The sequence below is a fragment of the Scylla paramamosain genome, chromosome 28 (assembly GCF_035594125.1).
Source record: "Scylla paramamosain isolate STU-SP2022 chromosome 28, ASM3559412v1, whole genome shotgun sequence".
Lineage (NCBI taxonomy): Eukaryota > Metazoa > Arthropoda > Malacostraca > Decapoda > Portunidae > Scylla > Scylla paramamosain.
This window is the reverse complement of record NC_087178.1, coordinates 7657501-7683609: the sequence shown is the minus strand read 5'-3', so window position 1 is coordinate 7683609 and position 26109 is coordinate 7657501. Positions and strand designations below refer to the sequence as shown.

General features: G+C 41.2%; 2 protein-coding genes across 3 annotated transcripts in view; both read left to right on the top strand.

Annotated features, from left to right (window-relative positions):
- The window catches only part of LOC135114841 (bone morphogenetic protein receptor type-2-like), a 72644-nt gene extending 57158 nt beyond the window's left edge, over positions 1 to 15486 (top strand). Inside the window, 10 exon segments of the mRNA XM_064030968.1 lie at positions 1279 to 1434; positions 1657 to 1863; positions 2404 to 2559; positions 3297 to 3394; positions 3396 to 3480; positions 3804 to 3973; positions 4587 to 4779; positions 6116 to 6331; positions 7757 to 7963; positions 8632 to 15486. Coding sequence (XP_063887038.1) covers positions 1279 to 1434; positions 1657 to 1863; positions 2404 to 2559; positions 3297 to 3394; positions 3396 to 3480; positions 3804 to 3973; positions 4587 to 4779; positions 6116 to 6331; positions 7757 to 7963; positions 8632 to 10085 — 2942 coding nt within the window. The 3' untranslated portion in view covers positions 10086 to 15486.
- A 1195-nt stretch (positions 15487 to 16681) lies between these two features.
- Positions 16682 to 26109, top strand: part of LOC135114842 (venom dipeptidyl peptidase 4-like) — an 81677-nt gene continuing 72249 nt past the window's right edge. For both annotated transcript variants that reach the window (XM_064030973.1, XM_064030972.1), the window contains exons 1-2: positions 16682 to 16828; positions 18284 to 19080. In XM_064030973.1, the coding sequence (XP_063887043.1) occupies positions 19024 to 19080 (57 nt within the window). In that variant the 5' untranslated portion in view covers positions 16682 to 16828; positions 18284 to 19023. The remainder of the gene's footprint in view (positions 16829 to 18283; positions 19081 to 26109) is intronic.

Genomic DNA, 26109 nt, shown 5'->3' with positions numbered 1-26109 from the left:
GCACGCAATGTCTCGTCTCGTCTCCTGTCTCGTCTCGTCTCGTCCACTGAAGGAATGATGTAATGGTTTTGCAATAGATAGCTCGTGGTGGTGGTGGTGGTGGTAGATGATGATGATGATGATGATGATGGCGGCATAACTATAGTCATCCTCAACGTACTTCTGCCTCACTTCCATTTTAGGACATGAAGTGAGTAAGTGATCGAGGTGGTTATGCAAACGTCATCTGCCTTTTTTTTTTCTTTCTTTTCGTGTTATTGATTTATTTGTTTCTCTGGTGTTCTGAGGAAAGCGCATGAATTTTAATTGATCACCTCTTGTTGCTTATATGAGGAGCTTTTTTTTTAACAGTAACTATGAGAGAGAGAGAGAGAGAGAGAGAGAGAGAGAGAGAGAGAGAGAGAGAGAGAGATTGCTGTGCAACCTGGGACATGGCGAACTGCTGATCATAATTACTAAGATGAGAAAAATAAGGAAAACTAATAATTACCCCAAGTGAATCATTCTGTGTATAACTTGTAAAAGAATAAGGTAATCTAGCATGGTGTGAGAAATGTATCTTATTTAACAGTGAAAGAGTTAAGGGGAACCATTTAATATCATTGTACATGTATTAACAGAGAACCATTTATATGCAAGATTTTAGGATATCCCAAAATACATCATACCATCATCTCATTTTTCCATCATCTGTTCTACTTCTTTTTGGAAACTGACACTTAAGTGGGCTTATTTTTCTTCATAATTTTTTGCCTTTGTCTAATGACTTACATAAAAAAGAAAAGAAAGAAAAATCTTTTTGTGTCTGTCTTTAAATACCTTTCCTCCAGTGGCTGATGGGTTTAAGAGTGTGAATGACATGTGTATGAGTGTGTGGTGATTTGTCTGTGCCACACCATACAGGATTGCTGGCCTAGTGTGTAGACAGAGATTTCAGGATGGCCTTCCACTTTTCCTTTGTGTGCCCTTAAATATAAATTGTCTAGCAATGTCCCCATTGTGGATAAAAGGCAGGATCATTGGAGAACTTGCTTTTTTCTACTTTATACTTTTATATTAATTTTACTTCATTAGTGCACTATGGTTAAAATTTTTGGATTTTATTTCTTACCATTCCAGTGTGCTGTATATAAGGACATACCAAAAATACGTACCATACACAAAATAGATTATTATTATTATTATTATTATTATTATTATTATTATTATTATTATTATTATTATTATTATTATTATTATTAGCACCATCATCATTATTATTTATATCTGTCTTTGCAGGGTGTTGGGGGATGCTGAAGGACTGTCAATCAGAAACATGCGTGGGAGAGCCGAGGCCCGGTGACAGCTACTTCTGCTGCTGCATGGGAAACATGTGCAATTTAGGGCTGGAGGTGCCGCCTGAGAGAGACTATCCAACCCTCCCTCCAGGCACAGGTGATCATAGCTAACATTCTCTCTCTCTCTCTCTCTCTCTCTCTCTCTCTCTCTCTCTCTCTCTCTCTCTCTCTCTCTCTCTCTCTCTCTCTCTCTCTCTCTCTCTCTCTCTCTCTCTCTCTCTCTCTCTCTCTCTCTCTCTCTCTCTCTCTCTCTCTCTTGCAATTCCTCATGCTTCCTGAACTTACTTGGGCTAACTTTATCATAACTTTCCTGTTTCAGAGGATGAGAGTGAAGAGGCAGTGGATAAGTCTTACCTATGGCTGTGGGCATTACTTATAGTGGCCTTTGTGTTATTGGGAACATGTATTGTGGTGGGGACTCGGCATTGGAGAAAATCCAGCCCCCCTCCTCTGGTCCTGCCACCTGAGGAGCACCCAGCATCGCCCTGTATTGATCTGGATTCTGTCAAGATTCTGGAGACTATAGGTAATGTATATCAGCTGTAATGATTGGCCTGTGCATTACCTCTTCCCCTAAAGTGAGTGAAAAAAAAATTGGTTAAAATTTAGTTTGATTATGAATGTGTAATGATTTTCTTTCCTAAAACTCATGAGAAGGTGAAGTGTTGATATAATGGAATTGAATTGAAAAAAATGGTTCCAATCAATTTCAGTGTTATTGTGAAGGTGTCTTCATTCTTCTTTCTTAAAACAGTCCAATGCATAGGAAGGTAAAAAAAAAGCAATATAGTGATATTAAATAGAGAAAAATGGTTCCAGTTAAATATAGTTTGTTTAAATTGTCTTGATACTCCTTTCTCAAAACAGTGCATCTCATAAGAGGTCCAGGAGACTGTTAATGTAGTGGCATTATATTAAGAAAAATGGTTCCAATTAAGTTTTATTTATTTAAAGTGCCTTCATAGTCCTTTCTCAAACCAATGCAACTCATAGGAAGGTGAAGGAGACTGTTGATGTAGTGGCATTGTACCGGCCACATGAAAGTAACAGGACTTCTTCCCCGCAGGTCAAGGTCGGTTTGGCACAGCATACCGAGCCATAGTAGACGAGGAGGAGGTGGCTGTGAAAATGTTCCCACAGCACCATAAGTCTTCATATATTAATGAGAAATATATATATTCCCTTCCTCTCATGGAACATTCCAATCTTCTGTCTTACCTTGGTGAGTTGTGGGTGGGAGGAAGCAGATTTGGGTTTATCATGTACCATATGATTAATTCTGTCACTGCAATAGATAACAATTAACAACACCAAAAGTCACTACTAGATCTTTTCATGCACTTAGGAGAAGGGCTTAAAACAATAGATTTTCCTATGTCTAGATATGGCTGCTGAACAAAAAAGTATTTAGAGTGGTTTGTGATTAAAAGAGTGCCAGTATCAGTTTGAATTTTACAAGATATCATCATACAGCTTTTGAATAGAAGAGTATTATTTCATAGTTTAAAAGGAGCTGAGCATCATTATCTATTTATCAATGTACTAGGCTGACAATTCCACGCAGTGTGGCCCAGACAAAGCACCACACACTCATACACATGTCATTCACACACCCTACTACACCTCGGCCCTATTACACCCCAGGATACATAGATTGAATAGAAGTGCACACTCACTCTTTCTAATCTCATCATCTATTCTTCTCTTATTCTTTCTCGCCTCTAACCAAACCTCTTTTCCTCTTTTTTCCTTTCTCTAAATCCAGCCTCAAGACTCTCTCTAAACCCAGCCTCATCTTTCTCTACCTCATCCCTTCTCCTTCTCTCTCTCTAAAACCCAGCCTCATCCTTCTCTTTCTCTCTCTCTAAACCCTTCCTCATTCCTCTTACTCTGTCTCTCTCTAACCCTAACCTAAGAAGTGAACATCAACTCATTGCAAAACTCTTTGGTGCATTTCAGGAAGTGGTGAGCGTGTAGGACAAGATGGCAATATTTATTATGGGCTGGTGCTCTCTTACTGCCCTAAAGGTCGCCTCAGCACCTATCTCTCTGAAAACAACCCTCACCTGGTCCACCTTCTGCAATGTTGCGTTGAGTGCCACACGGGGCCTTGCACACCTCCACTCAGAAATCAGAAAGGGAGGTAAGGGTAAGGCCTCCTCCAATTTACAGTTTTTGTATTACCTTAATGGATTGATGCTGTATATTTTTTTCTATTTAGTTGTTCTGTCAGATATTGCCTGCCTGCTCTTATGCTGTGTCTATTAGATTCAGTGCCTTGTTGGCTGCGAAAAGTTCCATACATTATCAACTTTTGTGTCTTGTAACCAGTGATGAAACCAGAATTGTTACATAAAAGATGAAGTGAAGCTGTATCTACTGAATCCAGTGCCTTGATGGTTGAGAAAAGTATTACATCTCAACTTATGTGTCATAAACTTTCACTAATAACAAAACTCCTTCCAGACATCATCAAGCCGTGCATCTGCCACAGAGATTTCAACACTCGTAATCTGCTGCTCACGGAGAACATGTCCTGTGTTGTGTCAGACTTGGGCTTTGCTATCCACACTCAAGGCTCCAAGTATTACATCAATGGAGAGGAACAGCATGCCGAGACATCATCACTTACAGATGTGAGTTGCTGAGATGCCTCCACATTCCCCTCGGTGCACAGGATGTTCATGGGAGATGATTTAAGAAACTGTCTTCATTGTGTATCATATTGAAATTTCCATTTTTTTTTAATAAATGTTTTTTTCATATTGTATTTGTGGAGCTTGGTTTCAGTTTTGTATCATTTACAGAGATTGGCATCTCAATGGGCTTTTTTTATATATAAATTTTGCTGCCCTTGACCAGTATCCCTCTTACAGTATAAAAATACAGTGTTGACTATTATTCTCTCTCTCTCTCTCTCTCTCTCTCTCTCTCTCTCTCTCTCTCTCTCTCTCTCTCTCTCTCTCTCTCTCTCTCTCTCTCTCTCTCTCTCTCTCTCTCTCTCTCTCTCTCTCTCTCTCTCTCTCTCTATTCTCTCTCTCTATTCTCTCTCTCTATTCTCTCTATTCTCTCTCTCTATTCTCTCTCTCTCTCTCTCTCTCTCTCATCAAGCATCTGGTGGTGGTAGTGGTGGTGGTGGGAGGAAGAGGAGCCTCCACCACCACAATTGATTAAAATCTTAACAGTCCTTATGTTGTTTTAAGACGTCCCTGTGTTTTGTAAAATCCCTTATCACTGCTTTCTTCTCAGGTTGGAACATTAAGATACATGGCTCCTGAAGTGCTTGAAGGAGCAGTGAACCTGAGAGACTGTGAGGCAGCCTTGAAGCAGATAGACATCTACGCACTGGGCTTGGTATTGTGGGAGTGTGCTGCCCGATGTCATGACCTCTACCAAGGCCTTCAGACTCCACCCTACATGCTCCCCTTCCAGGCAGAAATTGGTGGGTTTTCTTGTGTGTTTTTATATGATTCAGTGCTCTTGTATGGAATCAGTCTTGTACACTCATATTTTTAAATGCCTTTTTCTCTCACCAGATCTGCTTTGAACCCTTTCATTGAGATAAGAAACAATTAACACCACCAGAAGTAATGCATGAAATTTGTATAAGAATCTGTGAGAAAGAATAGATTTTGCAATTTCCTAGTCAGTTTAAAGGTTGGAAATTGCTGTAGAACAAGTAAAGATGTCTCACAGTGATTAGTAATGAAAGAAGGATGTACCAATTAACAGTCAAAGGGTTAAAAGGCCGCAGAGATTATTAGTTGTCTTCTCAGTAGTATTCTTTCTTCCTTAGGATCTCTTGCTTGTTGGATTTTCTCCCTCATCTGATCAAAGGAATTAGTATTGAAGGAAAAATGCTAAATAGAAGTGAATATGGGATGTGCCTTGACTCAACCATAACAGTACCTACATTATCTAGAGCTTATTTGTGTGTCATGAACTACAAGCACTGGTGGATAAGACTAAACCATATTTCAAATTTTAAGCATCATTGTATAAAACTCAAACCATACTTCAAATATAAGCACTGGCATATTAAACTAAGCCATACCGTATCCTCTCAAATATTGCACTTGCTTTCTTCTGAAGTTGCAACATTAAACATGTGAAACTGTGTGAGTGTGTGTGCTTTGTCCTCATGTTTGGTGTGATGCAGCACTGCACTGCAGCATTGCAGTACCATTGCATCTAAAAGTGTGTGTGTGTGTGTGTGTGTGTTTGTGTGTGTGTGTGTGTGTGTGTTCTATCCTCATTTGGTGTGACACTGCTCCAGTGGTGCAGCACCATCACATCCATGACAGGGGTGAAATGCCTCTCATTTGTTTTTGTTTTTTTGCAATGCAGTCATGCCATCACTGGCTTTCCTCTCCTCTCTTTCACATGCAAGATGGTGTGACCAGTGTTGTGGCTAACAAGTGGTTTGCCTATGTGAAAAATTTGTATGTTCAGGTGTGTGAACTGTACCTAGAAATATGCACACATTACATATCATGTATGTATTCATTTTTACTATCTGTAACATCAATGGTAGGAATGTGTGACTCATACATGATGAAATAACAAAACTTGGGGAAATGATGTGTGAGTGTTGGGATGGTAAGAATTTAGGGTTCAGCACAAACCTTTAGGTTCGTGAAACTGGGATACAATGAAACTCATGGGGGTACTGTACTTCATATGTAAGCACAAGTGTATAAAATAAACATTAACACCAACATATAAAACACAAACCATACTACTGAATAGCAACTAACACACCTTGATGTCTGTGGCAGGTCTCCACCCCACCTTTGAGCAAGTTCAGGTCCTGGTGGTGCGAAACAAAGCCCGACCCTTGTTCCCTTCGGTGTGGAAAGACACCAACCCGGCAATACGCTTACTGAAGGAAACTATAGATGACTGCTGGGACTACGATGCTGAGGCAAGGCTCTCCGCCATGTGTGTGGAAGGCCGACTGTCGGAGCTGCCTGCACTCTGGGATAGATATAAATGTAGGTGCCAAGATTAGTGGAAGAGTATTATGTATTGTTATGTAACTGTTAAGAATTATACTTTAACTTTTGATGACTGCTTTTGACTCTGTTTGGGGACCAAGCACCTCAGTAGGCATTTCTCTCTCTCTCTCTCTCTCTCTCTCTCTCTCTCTCTCTCTCTCTCTCTCTCTCTCTCTCTCTCTCTCTCTCTCTCTCTCTCTCTCTCTCTCTCTCTCTCTCTCTCTCTCTCTCTCTCTCTCTCTCTCTTCCTCTCTCTCTCTCTCTTTTTTTTTTAAACAAATATTTACTGAAAGGCTTAAAATTCCACGTTGAGTATGGAATTATTTAAGAAGCCTATGATAGTATTATTTACAGGAATAACACTGTAACATATTTTAACATAAAGATGATAATACTAATACAATAATACAATAAAATAATAAAAATTTAAAGCACCAGGTGGGGGACAGGTGCGGTGTAGCGGCCAGCTGTGGGCTGTGCCAGCTTCACCTGGTGACGGTGGGACATGTCCTGCACTTGGGGGCGTGGCCGCCGTGAACATGTTCCACAGCCGCGAAGTCCTGGTCCTGGTCTCTCTCTCTCTCTCTCTCTCTCTCTCTCTCTCTCTCTCTCTCTCTCTCTCTCTCTCTCTCCTCTCTCTCTCTCTCTCTCTCTCTCCTCTCTCTCTCTCTCTCTCTCTCCTCTCTCTCTCTCTCTCTCTCTCTCTCTTCTCTCTCTCTCTCTCATCTCTCTTCTCTCTCTCTCTCTCTCTCTCTCTCTCTCTCTCTCTCTCTCTCTCTCTCTCTCTCTCCTCTCCTCTCTCTCTCTCTCTCTCTCTCTCTCTCTCTCTCTCTCTCTCTCTCTTTTTTTGACCAGTGCCCTTCCTACTTGTATTATCATGTAGCAATCTGAAGTAGAAAAGTTTCTTGTGTTACTGTGTTACCATTAGAATTAGAAAAGTATCCTCTATTATTGTGTCACTGTCAGAATGATTATTTTCTTATAAATATGTTCAAGCCGTGTGGCTGATCCCTGTAAAGTGAGGGCAGGAGTACTTTCCCTTCTCCGTTGGGGACTAAGGGGCTGAGAGTGTGGTGTGAATGAATGTGAATGTGAAGGTTGTGTGCCTTGTCTTGGCTACTTGATTGTTTGGGGCAGACAACCTTGGTATATGAATGTTTAAATTTCTTATTTTTTATTTATATCTTTTGCATGAATGTTAATATGAAGGTGAAATTATAATGCTTGTTAGTCTACTAGTAAAGGAGCATTTTAGTGCTTTTTTACATGAAAGTGGCAGTGGCAGTAACTAGCATGGGGAGGATTCAGTCAGGCCACATTCCAGATGTTGGTTTCCTGATGCTTTACAATGTAGGGCTCTCAATTAAAAGTGTGTTAGACTATTTGATTTGAGTCATATCTCTTGGTTTATTTGACTTGCAGCAAGCCTGGGCATCAGTGGCGTGAGTCCCACCATGAACCCTTTGATGAATCTCCCAATGAGTCAGCGATCTGGGGAGATGATCAATGGTGGCAAGATCATCAGTAATGCCATCACCCCACGGGAGAAGGAGTCCAGTGTGTCTGAGGCCACTGTGGAGACCACCATCACTGGCTCCCCGTCAGAGCCTCCCGTGGATGTCTTCTTGGGTAAGAAAGGTACATTTTATGACACTGAGCACTCGATAATCCACCCTTTACATTCTAGGATGTTGAAACTACTTGATATGCCAAGCGGTTTTGTTTTTTATACTTGGAAGATTTACTAACTATTGATGAACTATATCAAGTAATTTTTCCCATATGTAAATCTTTCCTCAGTAAAGTCTCAATGTTTTTTTCACTAATTACAAAAATAGCAAATGACTTTATGATAGCAAATGATTTAATGTGCCATGGTAGATTGCTCCCTGTGTGTCATATGGAAATGTTGCTGAGGTAAGAGAGAGAGGTGCATGTCTTTACAATGTGTATAAATTCATGGCAGATGTGATGTGGAGTGTGAAAATTGCTGGCATTGGTTTTGGAACATTGAGATATGTTAGTTTAACCAGCCTTTGAATATCAGCTATTTCTTATATAGTCAGGACATGAATCCATATTATCTGGGATTGCTGTGGTCACAATTCTCCCACTGTGTTTCTTAGCTGTCCTCTGTACACTGTAATGTAAGACACAAATTCTAAGCTTACAGTTTTATTCATTATTTAGATATTGTCTCTTAGGAAGGAAATTTTACATCATGCATTAAATATTCTGTTGTGGGATAAAGTTTCTGAATTCTATTTTGTGTCTAACTTTCCTTTCGTTTTTTCCAGCCAAGAACCAACTGATTGGTACGCTGCAGCCCCCCATCCCCTCCATTCAGCCGCACCAGGGGCGCAATCCCTGCATGGAGCGCAACTTGATCCGAGAAATCCCACAAGAAATCAGTGTCTCAGGCAATATTCTTATAGATCCCTTGAAGTCCAATGATATCAATTCTATAAATACTATAAATGCTGCCAATCTGATAGACGTGCAGCATGCTATAGAGTCCCATGGACTTACAAATGAGCAACTGATGCCCTTGTTGAATGGACACTCCAACACTGCCAATGTGGTGTCACAGCCTCGTCCAACACTGCCTCCCCCGACCCTGGTCCCACCCATACCATATTTACAAAATGAGGTCCACTCAATCGACAATCAGCCCAAGCGACAGAACACAGCCCTGCAGGAGGAGAACCATGATAACCGCAAGGCTTCAAAGGGGAGCTCCTGGCGGCGGTGGCGGAGTGCCTGGGAGGACCGGCTCAAGTCCCTCATCCCTCGTCGGCGCCACCACAATGGGGAGGACGAAGAGCGCCAGGAGATCCTCATCACCCCTACCAGCAGCAGCCTGTCTGAGCCGCCAACACCCCTGCCAGCAACACAATCAGTAGCAGTAACATCCCACCTTCCCCTCCAAACTGAGGTGCTTCTAACGAATGGAGGCCCCCATACTGTGATCTCCCCAAATCATGCACTTAACTCCCAACACTCTACACTTCCCAATTATACCACAGAGACTGAGATTGGTATTGCAAAGTTGCACTTCCAGAATGGATTTGCTCCCATCATTAGGTCAAGACAAGGATCAAAGGATAGTGGACTCAACAAATCCAGTGAGAATAGTGTAAGTTTTGTTGATAGTGATAATTCCTGTGAAAAATTAAAGAGACCAACGACGCTTATTCTCCCAGACAGGTCACATAAAGGTACAGTAAATAAGGCTGTTGAGGAAGAAACGAATCCTTCCGTGAATCCTGATGATAACGGCAAGGAGAATAAAGTGACAGATTCTGCTCCAGAGGTGGAAGAATCCCCTCCTCTCAGAAAAGCTAAGCACCGTGTGAAGACTCCCAGAAGGCCCATGAACCCTCGTCTTTCATTGTATGATGACCGCATTATGGGATGTGATGGAGAGCGGGGCATGCAGTCTGCCAAGGGCAGCGGCCACCTGGATGTGGGCCTCTCCCACTCCCTCCCTCTCCACATGAATGCTCTGGGTGGACAGCAGCAACCTTTCCTCACTACTAGTGTAGCTGTCTCATCAGTCTCCTCTCAAAACAACAGCGCAGCTTCCCTGAGATGCTCCAAGTTAGCTAGTACAGTCAGCAGCAGCAGCAGCAGCAGCAGCAGCAGCGGCAGCAGCAGAGCAAGTAGTCGGGATGGTAGTCAAGGTTTACTTGGACAGGAGCTGACTTTCTCATGTACTCAACCAAATCCCCAAACAATTGGGGTTCTGTGAATATGATAAATGGAATTGTAATATTAAGAGTCATATGCTCCTGAAGGAGATCTCAACTTATAGCCAGGCTTGTATGAAGCTGGAGTGTTAAGTTTTCTGATATACATACTATGTCAGAAATGCAGTGATATATATATTCTCACAGGCATTGTTCCTGTAGAGAGAATGTGATTTAATTAAATATTCCAAATAAAGTGAACATTGTATTATGCTGCCAATGTATAAAATTGAAAAAAATATATTTTGTGTTTTAAGACTTCAGATATTTTAGTTTTATGATTTACTGTATGATAGCAGCTTATGACTCAAGATTTTGTTAAGGTTCCATAAGCCCATTACTTTTGTAGTTAACACATTACTTTCCACAGTTTGCAAGGAAGCAATGTTGGCACCCAGTTTGTTAGTGAGACCATTATTATGCAATATAATTTTAAATTTTGGCCTGTGGAAATGAACATCTGAGAATGATAATGTTGGACTGTTACAGATATTCAAACTTGTTTCAAATTTTAATGCTTAGAGGGTGTAACCATTCTAGTCTGTGCATAATGATTTGATGAGGCGGGGAGGTGAAGGGACCACTCAGTCAGGGCAGCGCAGTGCTAGGTGAGCAGGACACAACTTTCTATCTACAGTATTAGATCGCCTTGGTCATTGGGTGAATATATTATGTTGTTACTACTCTGTATTTTGGATTGCCATCCAAATTTTAATATGTTTTATTGATTGTTGAAATGTGAAATCTTACCATAACTTTGTGAAACGAACCTGTGGAAATAGCTTTCTGGCTACTTTAATTCTATTCAGTGAGATTTTGTGCAATTTTTTTATTATTTCTTATTTTCATAGTTGTGCTAATGTGGATGAACACCAGGGGTGCCTGTTGTCTTATTTCATGCTGCACAAACTGTTTTCCAATGGCTTGCTGTAATAATTGGGGAAAATACTCAGTTACAAGTATTAAAGATGGAGGTTTGTCATAATAAAATGAGTCATAAACAGACAAGCAGTGTACATGCATTGCTTTGGTTGAGAACATTTGAGTTCATCCACCTGTTCAAGTGTGAAGTGATATGGAGAACAAAATCATGCATGAAATGTGTGTCCAAGGTGGTGGATGGCAAAAGATTCACTTTTTGTCTGGTAGTATATGCACTGAGAAAAACTTAGGCACTTGGGTGCATTCATAACGCTTTGCCACAGACCATTGTGTCAAGTAATACTTTGTTCACTTGTGAATTTACATAAAATCCGTTTTATCATATTTGAACTCAGATATTTGTATAAAAGATAAAAAGACGATCAAGTAAGCAACTGTCCATGCAAAGATACTGTCCATCATGCTACTGAATATCCCACTATTTTGTTATAGACAGAAAAGAAAAAAGTGTAGCAAAATTTCAAAGAGAAATGGTGATCACTTCTGCATTTATTTGTAGTTAGATGAGAGGAGAATGCTAGTATAGAGCTCATCCTGACAACAACTAGAATTGCTGCGTGCTATTTTTATCAGTCTTGTTTTCAGTTTTGCATTTACACGACTGCCTGAAGAGTGTCGAACAGCTTCACTTGCTGGGTCTCTGCTGTCTGCCAGGCCAGGGCAGGTCGGCCAGATCAGATCACTCTTGCCTTTGTTTTTTCCTTGAATGTGCTACTCAATTTACCTTATTTTCACATTTATTTTAAGTGTTGATGAGCCCAGTTGCCTTGCTAGTGTAGGTTTTACCTCATTACTGTGCAGTGTTACATAGTAATTGTTGATAATGCATTCAGAAATTGTAAAAATTTTCTGCTGTAATTTATAATTACATTTGTTACTGCATAAAACCTTTAAAGATTAAGAGACCTAACACATCTGAGCAAAACCAGATATCAGGTTTTGAAATTGTTCAATTACCAAAATATGAAGTTTTTTTTAATAGTTGTAAGATTAATTTGCAAAGCTATTGCTATTACAGCAACAAATTGTATTAAATTGAGGAGTCCTTTCAGTTCAGGCAAGGTAATAGTGTTCCATTTGAAGACTTCTTTTTCAGTCCAAGTCTGACATTTGAAAGAAAAAAAAGAAAAAAAAGTGTGCTTTTAGAAATTAATGTAAAAGATGAGGCCCTTTCAAGGTAGTATAAGAATCAAAGTGTTAGCTTATTGAATTTGATGTTAAAAATTAAACCTCAAGCTAAATCCCATAATTAGAAATTCACAGCAGCGTGTATTATGATTGGATGGAGTCAGAACCTTGCAGGCATGTGATGAGCTGAGCTTAACATACATCGGTGGTGGTGGTGGTGGTGGTGGTCAGCTAGAGCTCCTGAGCTAAATCACACTGACCTGTGTTGCCTGAGAAAAGTACTTACCATGATATGCAAAGTGACCATTTGAGATATTGATAATTTATATCAATGAATTCTGCCCAGAGAATATTTCATAGAGAAAAGAGCCATGTGATGTGGAGAGGACTGCTTCAGATGATTTGTTTAACTTTATCATTATTTGAAGTGATTCTGTGAAAAAAGTGAAACTGCAAGCTGAGAATGGACAAGTAGTGCTTCATTCTGAATTACTGTCTTTTTCTTCTCTGTTTACCCAAATATTCTGACATTCTGTGCACGACACTTAATGTTTCTGTGATAGCTTACGAAATGCACTAAACCATTTTGTAAATGGAGAAAGCAAGCAGTACCCTTCTATGTCTGTTTACCAAATACCTGCCAATTAGATTGCTGTGTATCACTCATGGTTTGAAAATGGAAAATCTCAGCCAACATTATTTTTTAACTGGTATATGGGATTTTAGCTTCATTTGCATTATATATATATATATATATATATATATATATATATATATATATATATATATATATATATATATATATATATATATATATATATATATATATATATACACACCATTGCTTTTTGTCTTTAACATTATATATTCTTTGTATGTCCAGTTTACAAAGCAGAGAGGCATATGCATGGAATTCCTGAAAGATCTCACGTACTAATCATATCTGTATCTTCTAAGCGTTCAGGAGATGACAGCAGGAGTAACATTGTCCGCTAAAAGAACAGAGGTTTTCTTAGGAAACAAATGTTATTTGTTCTCATAAAAGATTAAGTGTTCTGGGTTGGTGGGGTTTCTATTTAACAAAGTGTTGCATGAAGGATTGAAAGCTGGAGAAGCCAAAATGAGGGGATAGTATATCACATAGGCATATATTTGTATATATATGTTGCCGTGCTTGAAAATAATATATGTATTGACTTTGTGTGATAACCACCTAATGGTGCCATAGTGTGAATGTGGGCAGTAAATCATGAATGGGAGGAAGGGATGGGCTTCCATGAGCAACTACGACTGACTCTCCCGAGGCGGAACACTGCCACACTAGTGTTTTGCCATGCTAAATTTGTATTCAGGTTATGTTTTTAATAAACAGCACAGATCATATTTCAAAAAACATAAATGTTTATTAACAAGTACCTTTTTAACCAAACTAAAGACAAGCCAACAAGTAAGCGTGAAAACAGAGATGAGAGATTAATGCTCAGATCACAGTCGCCTTGGAGCAGAAGGAGCAGACTCAGCCGCCAGTCACTGCAGGCACAGGTGGCAACTGTCATGTTAGGTCATGGTGGGAAGGCGACAAGGCTGTGGATCAAGATGTTTTGATTTAACATATTGTACTTTTCAAAATTGAGTTACTTTTGGCAATTGAGTTCTAAAAAGTTGTGAACATAATATGCTTTTGTCATTCATGTAGCTTTTGCTTGCTGTGAGCCCTGAACCCTGCACACTACATGGTACGGACATCATTCTGAACTACTGCCAGTCCTGAGTTTTGATGTGACACATTTAGTATTGGCATGACTCCAAAACAATGTACAAGATGAAGATATTTGTGGAGGCAAATGGAACTTATTTTACTGCAGTTTAAAGTGATGGATTTCCAAGAATTTGTTTTATTAAAAGTGCTGAATCAAGATTAGGGAAGGTGAATTTTATTTTAATATTTTTTAGTAATGTAAGGATTTGGAGTGTGTGCTCAGCTGGAATTAGCATGTCGAGATTTTATACTTTATACTACAGAAAATAAATTATGGATTCCAGGAAGACACCCTGAGTAAAATCACCACATGGTTACCGTATCCCCAAGTTTGGACTGAGCAGTGATAATGTGATAGTAATCTTGATCACTGAAAATCTCATCCTAGATAACAGTTTGCATTGATGATTGACTTAATCCCAGTAGCCAAAGAGTACTATAGGGTTCATATTTAGTCATTTATTAATTTTAAAATAATATCATTTTATAAAGTGGATTTAATGTAATTTCATTTGGAACCCTTGCATACAATCAAGAATTGCATTGCATATTTAGTTTCAAAGTTTTGGCAGCTTTATGCACTGAACATTTCTATATGTTGTAATGATAGATATGTTTTTCTTTGTTTATGTTGTATGTATTATGCCTGAATATTGAATTTGTTCCTCCTTCTTTGGCTGGAAGGAGTGCTTCATCATGTATAGTTTACAATAATTTCAGCATATGTTTAGGATCCTGTTTCTGTACTTCCAGTCCATGTGGCATATTTAATTTCCTGCCTAGGATCACAGAGCTGGCATGTACGAGTATAATGTGATCTTATGGTGTTGTGTTTGTTGTGGTGCATGGAGGTGTTCAGTGGGTGTGTGATGTGATATTGCGACTCCCAGACACCCAGCGTATACTCCTTCAACTTGTTCCCATGTAATAGGGTCACCATACCTTAGACTGTACATTATTAAGGACTAAGTTTGATATTTAAATCATGTATCATTTAGATCATGTTCTTTGGCCCTTCATGAAGGAGCCACTGGCTGTGCCCACAATAGTGACACTAGTGTGTGAAACTTAGTAACCTGCATCATACTTTAACAATAAAACCATGTTTATTTTGAACTAATTTAACCAAATATCCCAGTATTTTACTGTATCAGTTCATCCAGGCAGCATGTGTTTCATGGAGCTAAGGTAGTTTCAGCAGTCAGTCTGGACCTAGACCTGTGAGGAAACTATGCAACTGTTGGTGTTGGCATTGAGAGAACATGGAAGTGTCACATGTACTGTAGGGTGAAGCTTATTTATCACTGGGAATAGAAGTTCGCTTTGTAGTATTGTTCATGTATACTCCTCTTATCACTTCCTTCACCACTCAGTGCTGAAGGCGTCAGGGCTGTGATGGCCGCATGGCCGACAGACTTGTTAACATTTATTTGGTTTCATCTGATATAATTTACTTTTGGCTTGATAATAGAAAGACTGCACACACACACACACACACACACACACACACACACACACACACACACACACACACACACACACACACACACACACACACACACACACACACACACTGCCATGTAACTCTTGATACATGGGGATAATATTGAATCATTTAAATAGGTTAAGCTTAGAGAAAGAAAAGAGAACAATTGATTATAATAAAAAAGGATACTCTTATGTTATTAATTTTGTAACTTTGTTTAATATTAAAGCTTTCAGTTTTATCTCAATATGGGCAGTCTTAATTTATTGCTTGGGCAATTCTCGTAGCTTACTGCACCCTCACCAGCACTCATCTGCCTCATCGCTTAGACGTGGAATAACATCATCATTTTCAAGTGTGGCGATTCAGTTACAGGAACTCTAGATCAAACATTGCTCCAAACAGATAGTCTGCCTGTTATATCAAGGTTTTATTTCAATTATATATATATATATATATATATATATATATATATATATATATATATATATATATATATATATATATATATATATATATATATATATATATCAGTGTATTTACAATATGTAGCATATTAAGTAAATCTAACTGTCCAACATGAGTGCTATGATGACCTGTACATTATAGCTCTATATGTCCAGAACACAGGTGTTGAAGGCAACAGAAGGTGTGAGCACAGTGTATCAGAAGGCACGTATCATCTCAGTGGAACCATCAAGGTATCAGCCAATGTCCTCGGATGTGTGACTTATGTACCACTCAGAACCTGCCTAAGTCACTGACAAAATCTTCCGCTGGTAATTCCTCGGTGTTTCATTACTATTGGCCTTGCTCGCTTATTTCCAGCCTCTGTAAAAGAATAATTGAATAAATGAGACGAAATGCTGCAGGCTTATTTCTGTGATATGAAGATCATGACCCATCAGACCCAAGTATCCAACCACCGCACAGCCCCACGAGTACCATTTAGTCACATTAAGTCGCCTCCCAGTAAACTTTTACCTACACCATATCAACCATTAGTACCTTAACATTTATTAAAGAGTAAACTCAGGTTTTCTTGACTTGAGAACAGGATTGTGGGGGCAGGTTAATTTGAAAGGTGTGCTGCAGGTAAGTAAGGACGTGAAAAACCCAACCTGGGTCAACGCAATCTGGAAGGAAAGAGACGAGGAGAAAAAAAGGATTCCATGAAATGCTCATAAAAAAAAAATAAATAATAAATTATATCGAGGGAAAACCAACATATCGTCACATCAGGAACAAGTTTAGGGGGGGGGGGGGGAATCGGAGGTAATGGGGACTTGGGGACGGTGAGTAGTGAAGCAACTGAAGCAATCTCGACGCTGACAACCTTTCCTCAGTTTTTGGCCGCGCGGCGCTCCACTCAGACTCAGTGCGAAGCCAAACGCGGGAGGGGGAGGGTGCGTTGCGCTGCTCCAGGCTAGGTGAGTCTCGTTGTCAACGTTACCTTGACGTTTCGCCTTTTCTTCCAGCAATTACAATTCAGGACAGGTGTGGGCTGCTATTACTATCACTAGCTTGTGTGTAAGTGATGTCTTTTAGTGCGAGTGAGAGAAAAGATGTGAAGATGTGGTGTTTGAGGTCTTTTGAAAGTTGACGCTGTGGTGGTGAAATGATGCAACGGCAGGTGTGTGGTGCCTCGTACTCTTTCACGTTCCCTTAAAAAGTCACCATTCCACATTATTACCACTCGGTGACATGCTAGTTTGTTAATTGCATTCATTTCAGTGTGTAGGGAACCGGCTTCGTTGTTTCTGACCCTGTGTTTTTGGTTACCTTGACATGAGCTTCACGGCACGTTTTCTGAGTGTTCTCGTGTGAGTGATATTTAAAAGCAAACAAGTAGTGATGGTTGTGACTTGTTTTTTTCACGGAGGACTGATAATGATGTTGTTAGTAAGTCGTGGTGGTGGTGGTGACCTTGGTGGTGATGGTGGTGGTAATGGTAATGATAAAGAGAATGTAAACTGGTAAACTGGTAGTCTAATTATATTCTCAGTTGTTTATGTGGATTAGAATTCAGCGCCTTATCTAACAAACATCCGGTGACGCACACACACACACACACACACACACACACACACTGAATGACTGAAGAAGGGAAGAAATTAGAACTTCCAAAGCTTCACTCTTCCATGGCATCTAAATTTACTATATACAATATCCTGAGTGACTGAAGGAGGGAAGAAATAACGTAAACCTACCGCAGTTCCTTCAGTCACTCTCACACACACTAGTTGACTGAAGGGGAGAAGTTAGAACTGTCGAGACTTAAGTATTCTGCCATGACATTTAAGTGAACCGCACACCTTGCAAAGAAGAAGGAGTGATAGCGGAAGGACTTGTCAATTCAGCCAAACAGACGAGACGTGTCGCTTCTTGCATGCATCATAAGGGAAAATGCATTGCTTTTCATACCAATGGTGAGTGGTATATTATATGTTGACGATAACACGTGGTGGTGGTGGTGGTGGTGGTGAATGAGTGTGTCAGTGGGTTAGGCCAGCAGGGGACATAAGTACAGCTTGTCATGCTGACGTTAATTTAGAGGCGAGGCAATGAGTGAGTGAAGGCGTCTTGGATTATGTATGTCCAGTGTGTGTGTGTGTGTGTGTGTGTGTGTGTTTTGGACTGCGACTGAAGGACAAAATTAATATGGTCATTTTTCACTGCACAGATTCAGTAGATTAAATAAGTTATGAGGTAAAAAGTACGATGATAATTCTCTCTCTCTCTCTCTCTCTCTCTCTCTCTCTCTCTCTCTCTCTCTCTCTCTCTCTCTCTCTCTCTCTCTCTGACGTCATGCATCAGGCAGCGGCTCCCTCGTGGCATGGAACACGGTGGCTGCACTGCATTAATAAAGTATTATTGTATTTCAGGTCATACGTCAGGAGAACATCACCCCCAGCAACCAACGCCCCCGTGCTCCGCTACCGCACTCACACGTCTAGTAACTCAAATACTTGCAAAGTTTACCAGAACTCCGCGACTTGCTGGGCGTTGCTGTGTTGTCTTGCGGTGAAGTGAAAGTGCCGCGTCTCCTAAGGCCGCCTCGTGGTTCCCGCAACACGTGGTGACGAGGTTGAATGGAGTGACATTAAAGTGATATTCATCGGGGAAGTGGTGCATCCAATCCGCGGCGGTGAAGGAGTGAGAAACACGTGAATACTGTGTGGCTGTGAATCTACCTACGAGTATTTGACTGTGATTGTAAACTTACCTAAGTTAGTGAAGGTGCTCTCAGATGCCCTCTCCAAAGAACCTGAATGTGTAATAGTGTGATCTTGGTACTCAAACTACACGCATAGAGTATAGAACTTAAAACCTACAAGATATTTAATAAACTTGCCTTAGAATACCAGTACAAACTCAAAACTTATATATATATAAATATATCTCCCTAAGAAAACGAAAACAAACATCACTACACCATAAAATCAGTGAAGGAGATTCAAGTGCAGACAATATTAAATCTTTGGAGTGTGAATGGTGAGGGCGGAGCGCGGCTTTCATGGCACACTTCCTGGCCCGCTGACCCTCCACGGCGGCACCTTCTGACACCCGGTGGTGAGTGGCAGCTCGTCAGAATCATCAGTGGCAGTGAAGCTGGGCGGACACCATGTTGCCCCACCGCTACAAACCCGTGGCGCAGGATGACACGGACGCCGACAGAATGGTAAACCGATATTCTTTCGCCGTTTTCTTAGAGGTTGGCGCCATGTACGAGTCTCCTCCTGTTGTTTCTGTCCTTTGCATCTTCCTCAGGGACTCCCATCCTCCACAGTTTTACCGCACTTTCGTCCCTTTAACACAGAATGGTAAACCGCTGCATCTTTGTAGCTGTGGCTCAGAGGGGCGAGGCGCAGGTCTATTGGGTGAGGCCTGTCAGCACGTGGCTCCAGGACGAGAGATAGTGTAGCAGTCCCCTAAGGGTCTTTGTGATGATCCTTGTTTTTTTCTTTGCGTTTCCTTGTTATCCGTCTCCTAAGGGCTTACGAGAGTGTTGATGCTTGCTTTTCCTCTGGGGTTAACTTTTATAGTCGCTTGTTAGTAGGTTCGGTAAGCTGACCTATGTAATACTCTCGTTAGGGCCTACAAGTGTGCTGATGTTTGTTTTTCCTTTGGGCTTTCTTGTTATAGGCACGTGTTGTGGGTTCCGCAAGCCGACCTGTGTACGTGCAAGCGAGCGAGCGCTCGCGCGCGCGAGTGTGTGTGTGTGTGTGTGTGTGTGATAATTGGATATAGGCCATGATGGGTTACAGACCGCACTGGCCTTAGAGGCTGATAATTAGCTCGTCAGTCATTGTGCAATCAGTCATTACGTCATTATTGATCACGAGCGGCAGGGTAGAAAGACTCGACAGTGATGACCATTAGCTCCCATCCGTGCACACTGCTGTCACTCTCCCTCTGCGTACCTCTCCCCGTCTTTCTCGGAATATCTAATGATCTCTTCCTGCTCTCTCTTTGCACATGGGTCCATATTCTGAAACTCTTTGCTCTCACCACGACTTTTCAGAGGCTACAGAGATGGTTAGCCGGATTCTCTAGTGTTTCTCCTGTTAATGCTGTAAAAATCTTGTTAATCTGTCGCTAGAACCATAAAAAAAAAAAACATCCTTGGAAACCCGTGTAACTTCAACAAGAGCCATTTAAGTGTAGTGGAGATGCGACGTAGAAATGTTTCAAAATATGGACTATAGAGCTGCCCTCTCGTTCATAGCATATACTTCTCTTCAGCACGTATCATTATCACCATATCTTATCATTAGCTTCTTATTCCAGTACAGGGCATAATATATTGTTTAGTATGTCTGGATCTGGGGGACATGAACTAAGAACACGCTTATCAACAAGGAAAACTTATTAATAATAGTAGTAATGTACTGAATGTTGTCACGTCCTTACTGAATGTGATTGGGAGTTATTGTAGAGTGGTTGCGTGTCTTGAGTGAATGTTACTGGGGGAGTAAGAAGAAAATGGGTAAAAAAAAAAAAATGAAGGGATAAAAAAGAACGCAACAAGTATTAAGAAAATGGATGAAGAAAAAAAAGAACAGGAAGGAAGAAAAGAAAAAAAACGCAGCAAATAGGAAGAAAATGGGTAAAAAAAAAAAAAACAAGGAGTAATAGAGAAGGACGCAGAAAGGAAAAAAAAGAGAAAAGAAGAGGAGAATGCAGCAAGTAGAAATGAAAATAGATAAAAAAGCGGCATGAGAGAGGAATAGGAAGAAAAAAAGATAACAATTAAACACGAGGGAGGGATAGGAAGACGCCGAGTAGGAAGAAAACGCCAGGAAAACCCACCAAGCGTCCCGCACCGGAAATTCCCTCAAGTAGAACTGTGGTATTGCTTCACTTGGCGCTTCTTTCTGACAAAACAACACCGTCCTCGTCCTCTTCAAGGCCTCTTCAAGACCACTCTCTTACCTGTCTCTCACTGTCTTTCACGCCTACTTTCTACCCGTTTTCTTTCACTTCCCTAGATATTTCCACCCCGTTTTCTATCAGATCATCCATCCATCCATCCCTTCTCGTTACTGTCAATTTCTCAGAAGCGTGTGGTAGGAAATTCTCTTAGTCTTTAACTGGCAAGGACTAGACGGCATGCCTCGTCAGGAAGGGATAACGAGAAGGAAGTTTGTGGAGTTTTTTTTTTTTTTTTTTTTTAATCCGGTTCTTTGTTGAAGTATCATATGCATTTGTAAAATGTTGTTGTTTCCTCTTCGTTGGTGTGTGTGTGTGTGTGTGTGTGTGTGTGTGTATGTGTGTGTGTCAGGGTAAGTGGCTGCGTGCTGTACTTGGCCTCGCTCAGAATTTCCCTGAGTATCTCCCATGGTGAAACCCGACGCATTCTCATCGCCCTGCCGCCTTGGACCTCCTAACCTTTCGTGCACACACACACACACACACACACACCGCGTAGTGTAGTGGTTAGGACGCTCGGCTGACAACCCGGGTTCGAATCCTAGGCGCTGCGAGGCAAATGGGCGAGTCTCTTAATGTGTAGCCACTGTTCACCTAGCACCAAGTAGGTACGGGATGTAACCCGAGCGGTTGTGACCTCGCTGTCCCGGTGTGTGGTTTGTCAGTGGTCTCAGTCCTTCCCAAAGATCGGTCACTATGAGCTCTGAGCTCTTTCAGTAGGGGAACGGCTGGCTGGGTGACCAGCAGACGACCGTAGGTGAATCACACACACAACACACACACACACACGCACACACACACGCACACACACAGTTAAAATCGATGACCATGCGTGTTGTCTTTACTTGCTTTGATGTGGTAAACCCCATAACTCTAACAACTCCCCATAGTCCCCATAGCTCCCACAATCCCTATAGCCCCCACAACCCCCCCATAGCTCCCATAATCCTCCTTAGCCTCCGTAACCTCCCACATAGCCCCCATAGTCCCCGTAACCCCCCCATGGTTCCCATAACCCTCATAGCCCGCATATCCCCCCAAACCTCCATGGTTAGAGCAGATAATAAAGAAAAGTGGCGTGAGTTTTTTCAAATAAAGAATTCGCTTTTCAGTTTTTCGTAACCAAAAGCAGCAGAAAACCTTTCTAAAACCACAAATTTGAATTAGAAAGATATATTAATGTTTTTTTTTTCGATTTATTTTGAAAAAAAAGTTGAAGAAAAATCTGGTGAAAAAAGTTTTGAAAAATGACGGCACCATTTCAGTCATTTGATTTAAACAAACTCCAAACCCCCCCCCCCCAAAAAAAAAAAAAAAGTAAGAAAAAGTGTTTCAAATTTTTTCGACCTAACCGCACCATCATCACGACACGTATCATCCACCCGTTATTGTTACACTCCTAACACAAACCTAACTTATGTATTCTATCCCAGTTTTGTTTGAGTTTAGACAGTGTAGCGCATCACAAACAAGGCAACAAGGCAAGTAGGTCTGTTGATATTAGTCATTCCTTTGTACTTGTTAGTGTACCGAGCTGGATGCAACAGTGACAAACCTAACTTCTATATATACTCCATCCCAATATCACTTCACCCGAGTTTAGACAGTTGCGCATCACAAACACGGCTAATAGGTCTGTTGATATTTGCCCTTCCTTTGTGTTCCTTAGCATACCGTGCAGAGAAAACGGAGAAGAAAAAGTAAGAGTAGAGAAAGTGCAAGCCAGCTACCACCACCACCACCAACAACAACAATAACAACAACAACAACAACGCCGCCTCCGTTACCTCTTCTTTCCCTCCCTCGCCTCTCTCATCCCTCTTCCTACCTCTCTCTCTCCCCACACGCCCTTGACTTGACTGGCTTCGCCCCAGGGTGCACAGCGCGTGAGTTCCGACTAGAGGAGCATCACCATAACCTTCTACTCCCTTTTGTTGCTGTAGGAAGAGAAGGAGGAGGAGCAGGAGGAGGAAGTGCTGAAGAATGTCATGTAAAGTTGATATTGTGAAATTGTATCTTGGGTGAGAATTAATGTGTGTGTGTGTGTGTGTGTGTGTTTGTTTGTGTGTTCGTGTGTGTGTGTGTGTGTGTGTGTGTGTGTGTGTGTGTGTGTGTGTGTGTGTGTGTGTGTGTTAATCGGTGTTTGTAGAGTGAGTGGTCTTGTTGATATTGAGATATTGAATTGAATAATATTGAGCAAGTTGGAAGAAAATCGGTAAAAAAAACAGTGAGGTGTATGTGTGTATGTGTGTGTGTGTGACTTCCTTCTCTCCCTCTCTCTCCCTCTCTCTCTCTCTCTCTCTCTCTCTCTCTCTCTCTCTCTCTCTCTCTCTCTCTCTCTCTCTCTCTCTCTCTTTCACTGGCGCGTTGTCATGTGATATAAGCGAGTTCTGTTAGCGCCGAAGTGCCGTCAGGAGAGTGGCAAGAATTATGTACCTTATGAGTGCTCTGTTTGATTCAAGAACCCAGAGAGAGAGAGAGAGAGAGAGAGAGAGAGAGAGAGAGAGAGAGAGAGAGAGAGAGATTTATGTTGTCGTTAAGTGCAAAATATCCTTCAGTTAAGAGCTAAAAACTAAATAAAAATGTAAGTTTGACGCCACAATATAATTTTCTGGCATGTCTAACTCGCGAAGGTGAAATTGTGGGCTGGATAGATTATGCTGCAATGTTTCCTAGTTTCCCTCTCCCGGTCCGAGCCTACGCTAGTTAAGAACAGGCTGCATGCGTCGTGAAGGCTGCCACAGTAGGCTTCCCCAGGCTTCACCAAGGATACTGGTTCTGGACCATACAAAAACGCTTTCAGAATAAGAAGAGTAGCTTTTTCCGTCTAATTTCTCCAGCTTTTCACATTTCTTTACCATTTGAAGTCTTAAGATGGTTTCCAAATAAGGAACGCAGTTTTTTTTTTTTTTCTCTAATTTAAACTTTTCATATTTCTGTTTCGGCTCTCTAAACGCTTCTTCAGTTTTTTCACATTTCTTTGTCATTTGTGATCATAGGATGGTTTCAAAACAACGGACGCAATTTTGACTTTATCTTAAGCTTTTCTTACTTCTATTTCTGGTTGCTAAACATTTCATCTCATTTCTTCATTTTTTTTTTTTTTTTCACATTGTCATTTGCGGTAACAAGAATTCAAAACAAGGGACGCAGTTTTTTCCTTATTTACTTTCGGCTTTCCCTATTCCTGTTTCGGCTCGCTAAACGTATTTCAAAACAAACAAACAAACAAACTTATTTCTCGCTTCACCTTCACCAGTTTTCTCTGCTTCCATATGAGGCTCACTGAACCAAACCAAGAGGGGGAGGACTGAGAAAATTTAGATACCAAGACATAAGGAGCATAGCAATCATCACATTGTCCACAGTCGGAGCGAGAAGCAGTAGAATTAAGAATGATTATTACTGTGATCACGCACCGTCCATTGTGCATTCAGTGTGACCAGAGAGAGCGTATGTAAAACGCGCCGCTTTCGCTACTGATTGTGAGACCAAGAGCAGCTCTATCTACCATTTCTCCTCAGCATTTCTCCTCGTGATCGTACACGTGTCAGGGGGAGAGAAATTAAGGCCGCTACACCTCAGGGACGGTGAGTGTATTTCTTGTATTTGCCTCGCCGAGTATTCGTCCTTCCATGAAAAAAAATTGTTGGTTTCCATGATCGTGTTCCTGGAGAGAGAGAGAGAGAGAGAGAGAGAGAGAGAGAGAGAGGAGAGAGAGAGAGAGAGAGAGAGAGAGAGAGAGAGTTATACCAGGTTACCAGGTTATTATTTCTTAACATGCTCTGATACTTGTCTGTTTACGTCTCATACTAAGAGAGAGAGAGAGAGAGAGAGAGAGAGAGAGAGAGAGAGAGAGAGAGAGAGAGAGAGAGAGAGAGAGAGAGAGATGGTAAACGGTAAAAAAAACAACAACAAAACAACTGGTAGTAAATTCTGTGTGGTTCCCTCCCTGGCCAGCGAGGCAAAGAGAGACGCTCCCCGCCCACACTTCCGGAAAACACGGGCTGCTGCTAGATAGATCACAGGCTGACGGCTTACGTTCGCTTGGTACTGGGGCGGATGGTGCTCAGGTCTAGACTCAGACGTCTGGGCTACAAGCTTCGTGAAGATTGCATGTCGATCCACACATATGTTTGCTAACCCATCTACTATTTACTCAACCACATCCACCCATCCACTCAACAACTCAACCATATCCACCTATTCACATCCATTCACACAACTCCATCCATCTATCCACCGATTCACACTCATCTATCCACCCACCTCCATTATCCCATCCATCCAGCCACCCACTCAACCACATTCACCCATCCACCCACCACTCACTATCTACATACCCACCCGCTCATCCATCCACCCATCTCCTACCCACTAACCCACCCACTCACACTCACCCATCTATCATGCCATCTATACTCACCAAACCAACCACCTACCAAACCATCCACTGCACATTGACCTACACACACACACACACACACACACACACACAGCATAGTCCATTTAGTTCTCCTGATCAATACAACTGCTTTAACCCTTTTACTTTGGTACGAGACAATTATCTCCGTCATATGCAATGTACAAAACTTTTATAAGAATCTGCAAGAAAGTTATAGGTGAGAAAGAATAGATTTTGCCATTTCCATTGGATGTGGCTGTGGAACAAGTAAAGATGTCTCAGAGTGATTGGTAACTAGGGAAAGGTGTACCAAGTGGCAGTCAAATGGTTAAACACCAGTTATACAGTTTTGTGACTCGTCTTTGATCGGCTCCACACACACACACACACACACACACACACAGGGCAGTGAAGCGGGTGGGAGTGCATTGTTATCACCACTACACATATCACAGTATCCTTGGCGCCCCGTCCCGCCCACCGAGCCCCGCCAAGCACCCGCCCCGTCCCTCCGCTGTTAAGGCAACAATTTCCCGTTTCTCCACGTCAATATTGATCGTAATTTCCATAGTTTTCCAGGTGTTTCCAGGTGCTTTTTAGACTCGGGTGTGTAGGAGGAGGAGGAGGAGGTGGAGGGGATAGTAGGAGTATGAGGGGGAGGAAAGAGGAGGACGAGGTACGGAGGAGAGGACAAAAAAAAAAAAAAAAAATCGTCTCCGTAGTATAATTTCTTCTTTTTTATTAATGGAGTTGACATTGTTTTGACATTTTATTTATTATTAGTAAAGTATAATACGTTATGATATATAATAAAATATAGTCTAGCTGTTTTTGTTTCTCTAAAAATATAACGAATTCATCTTATTTGCAGTT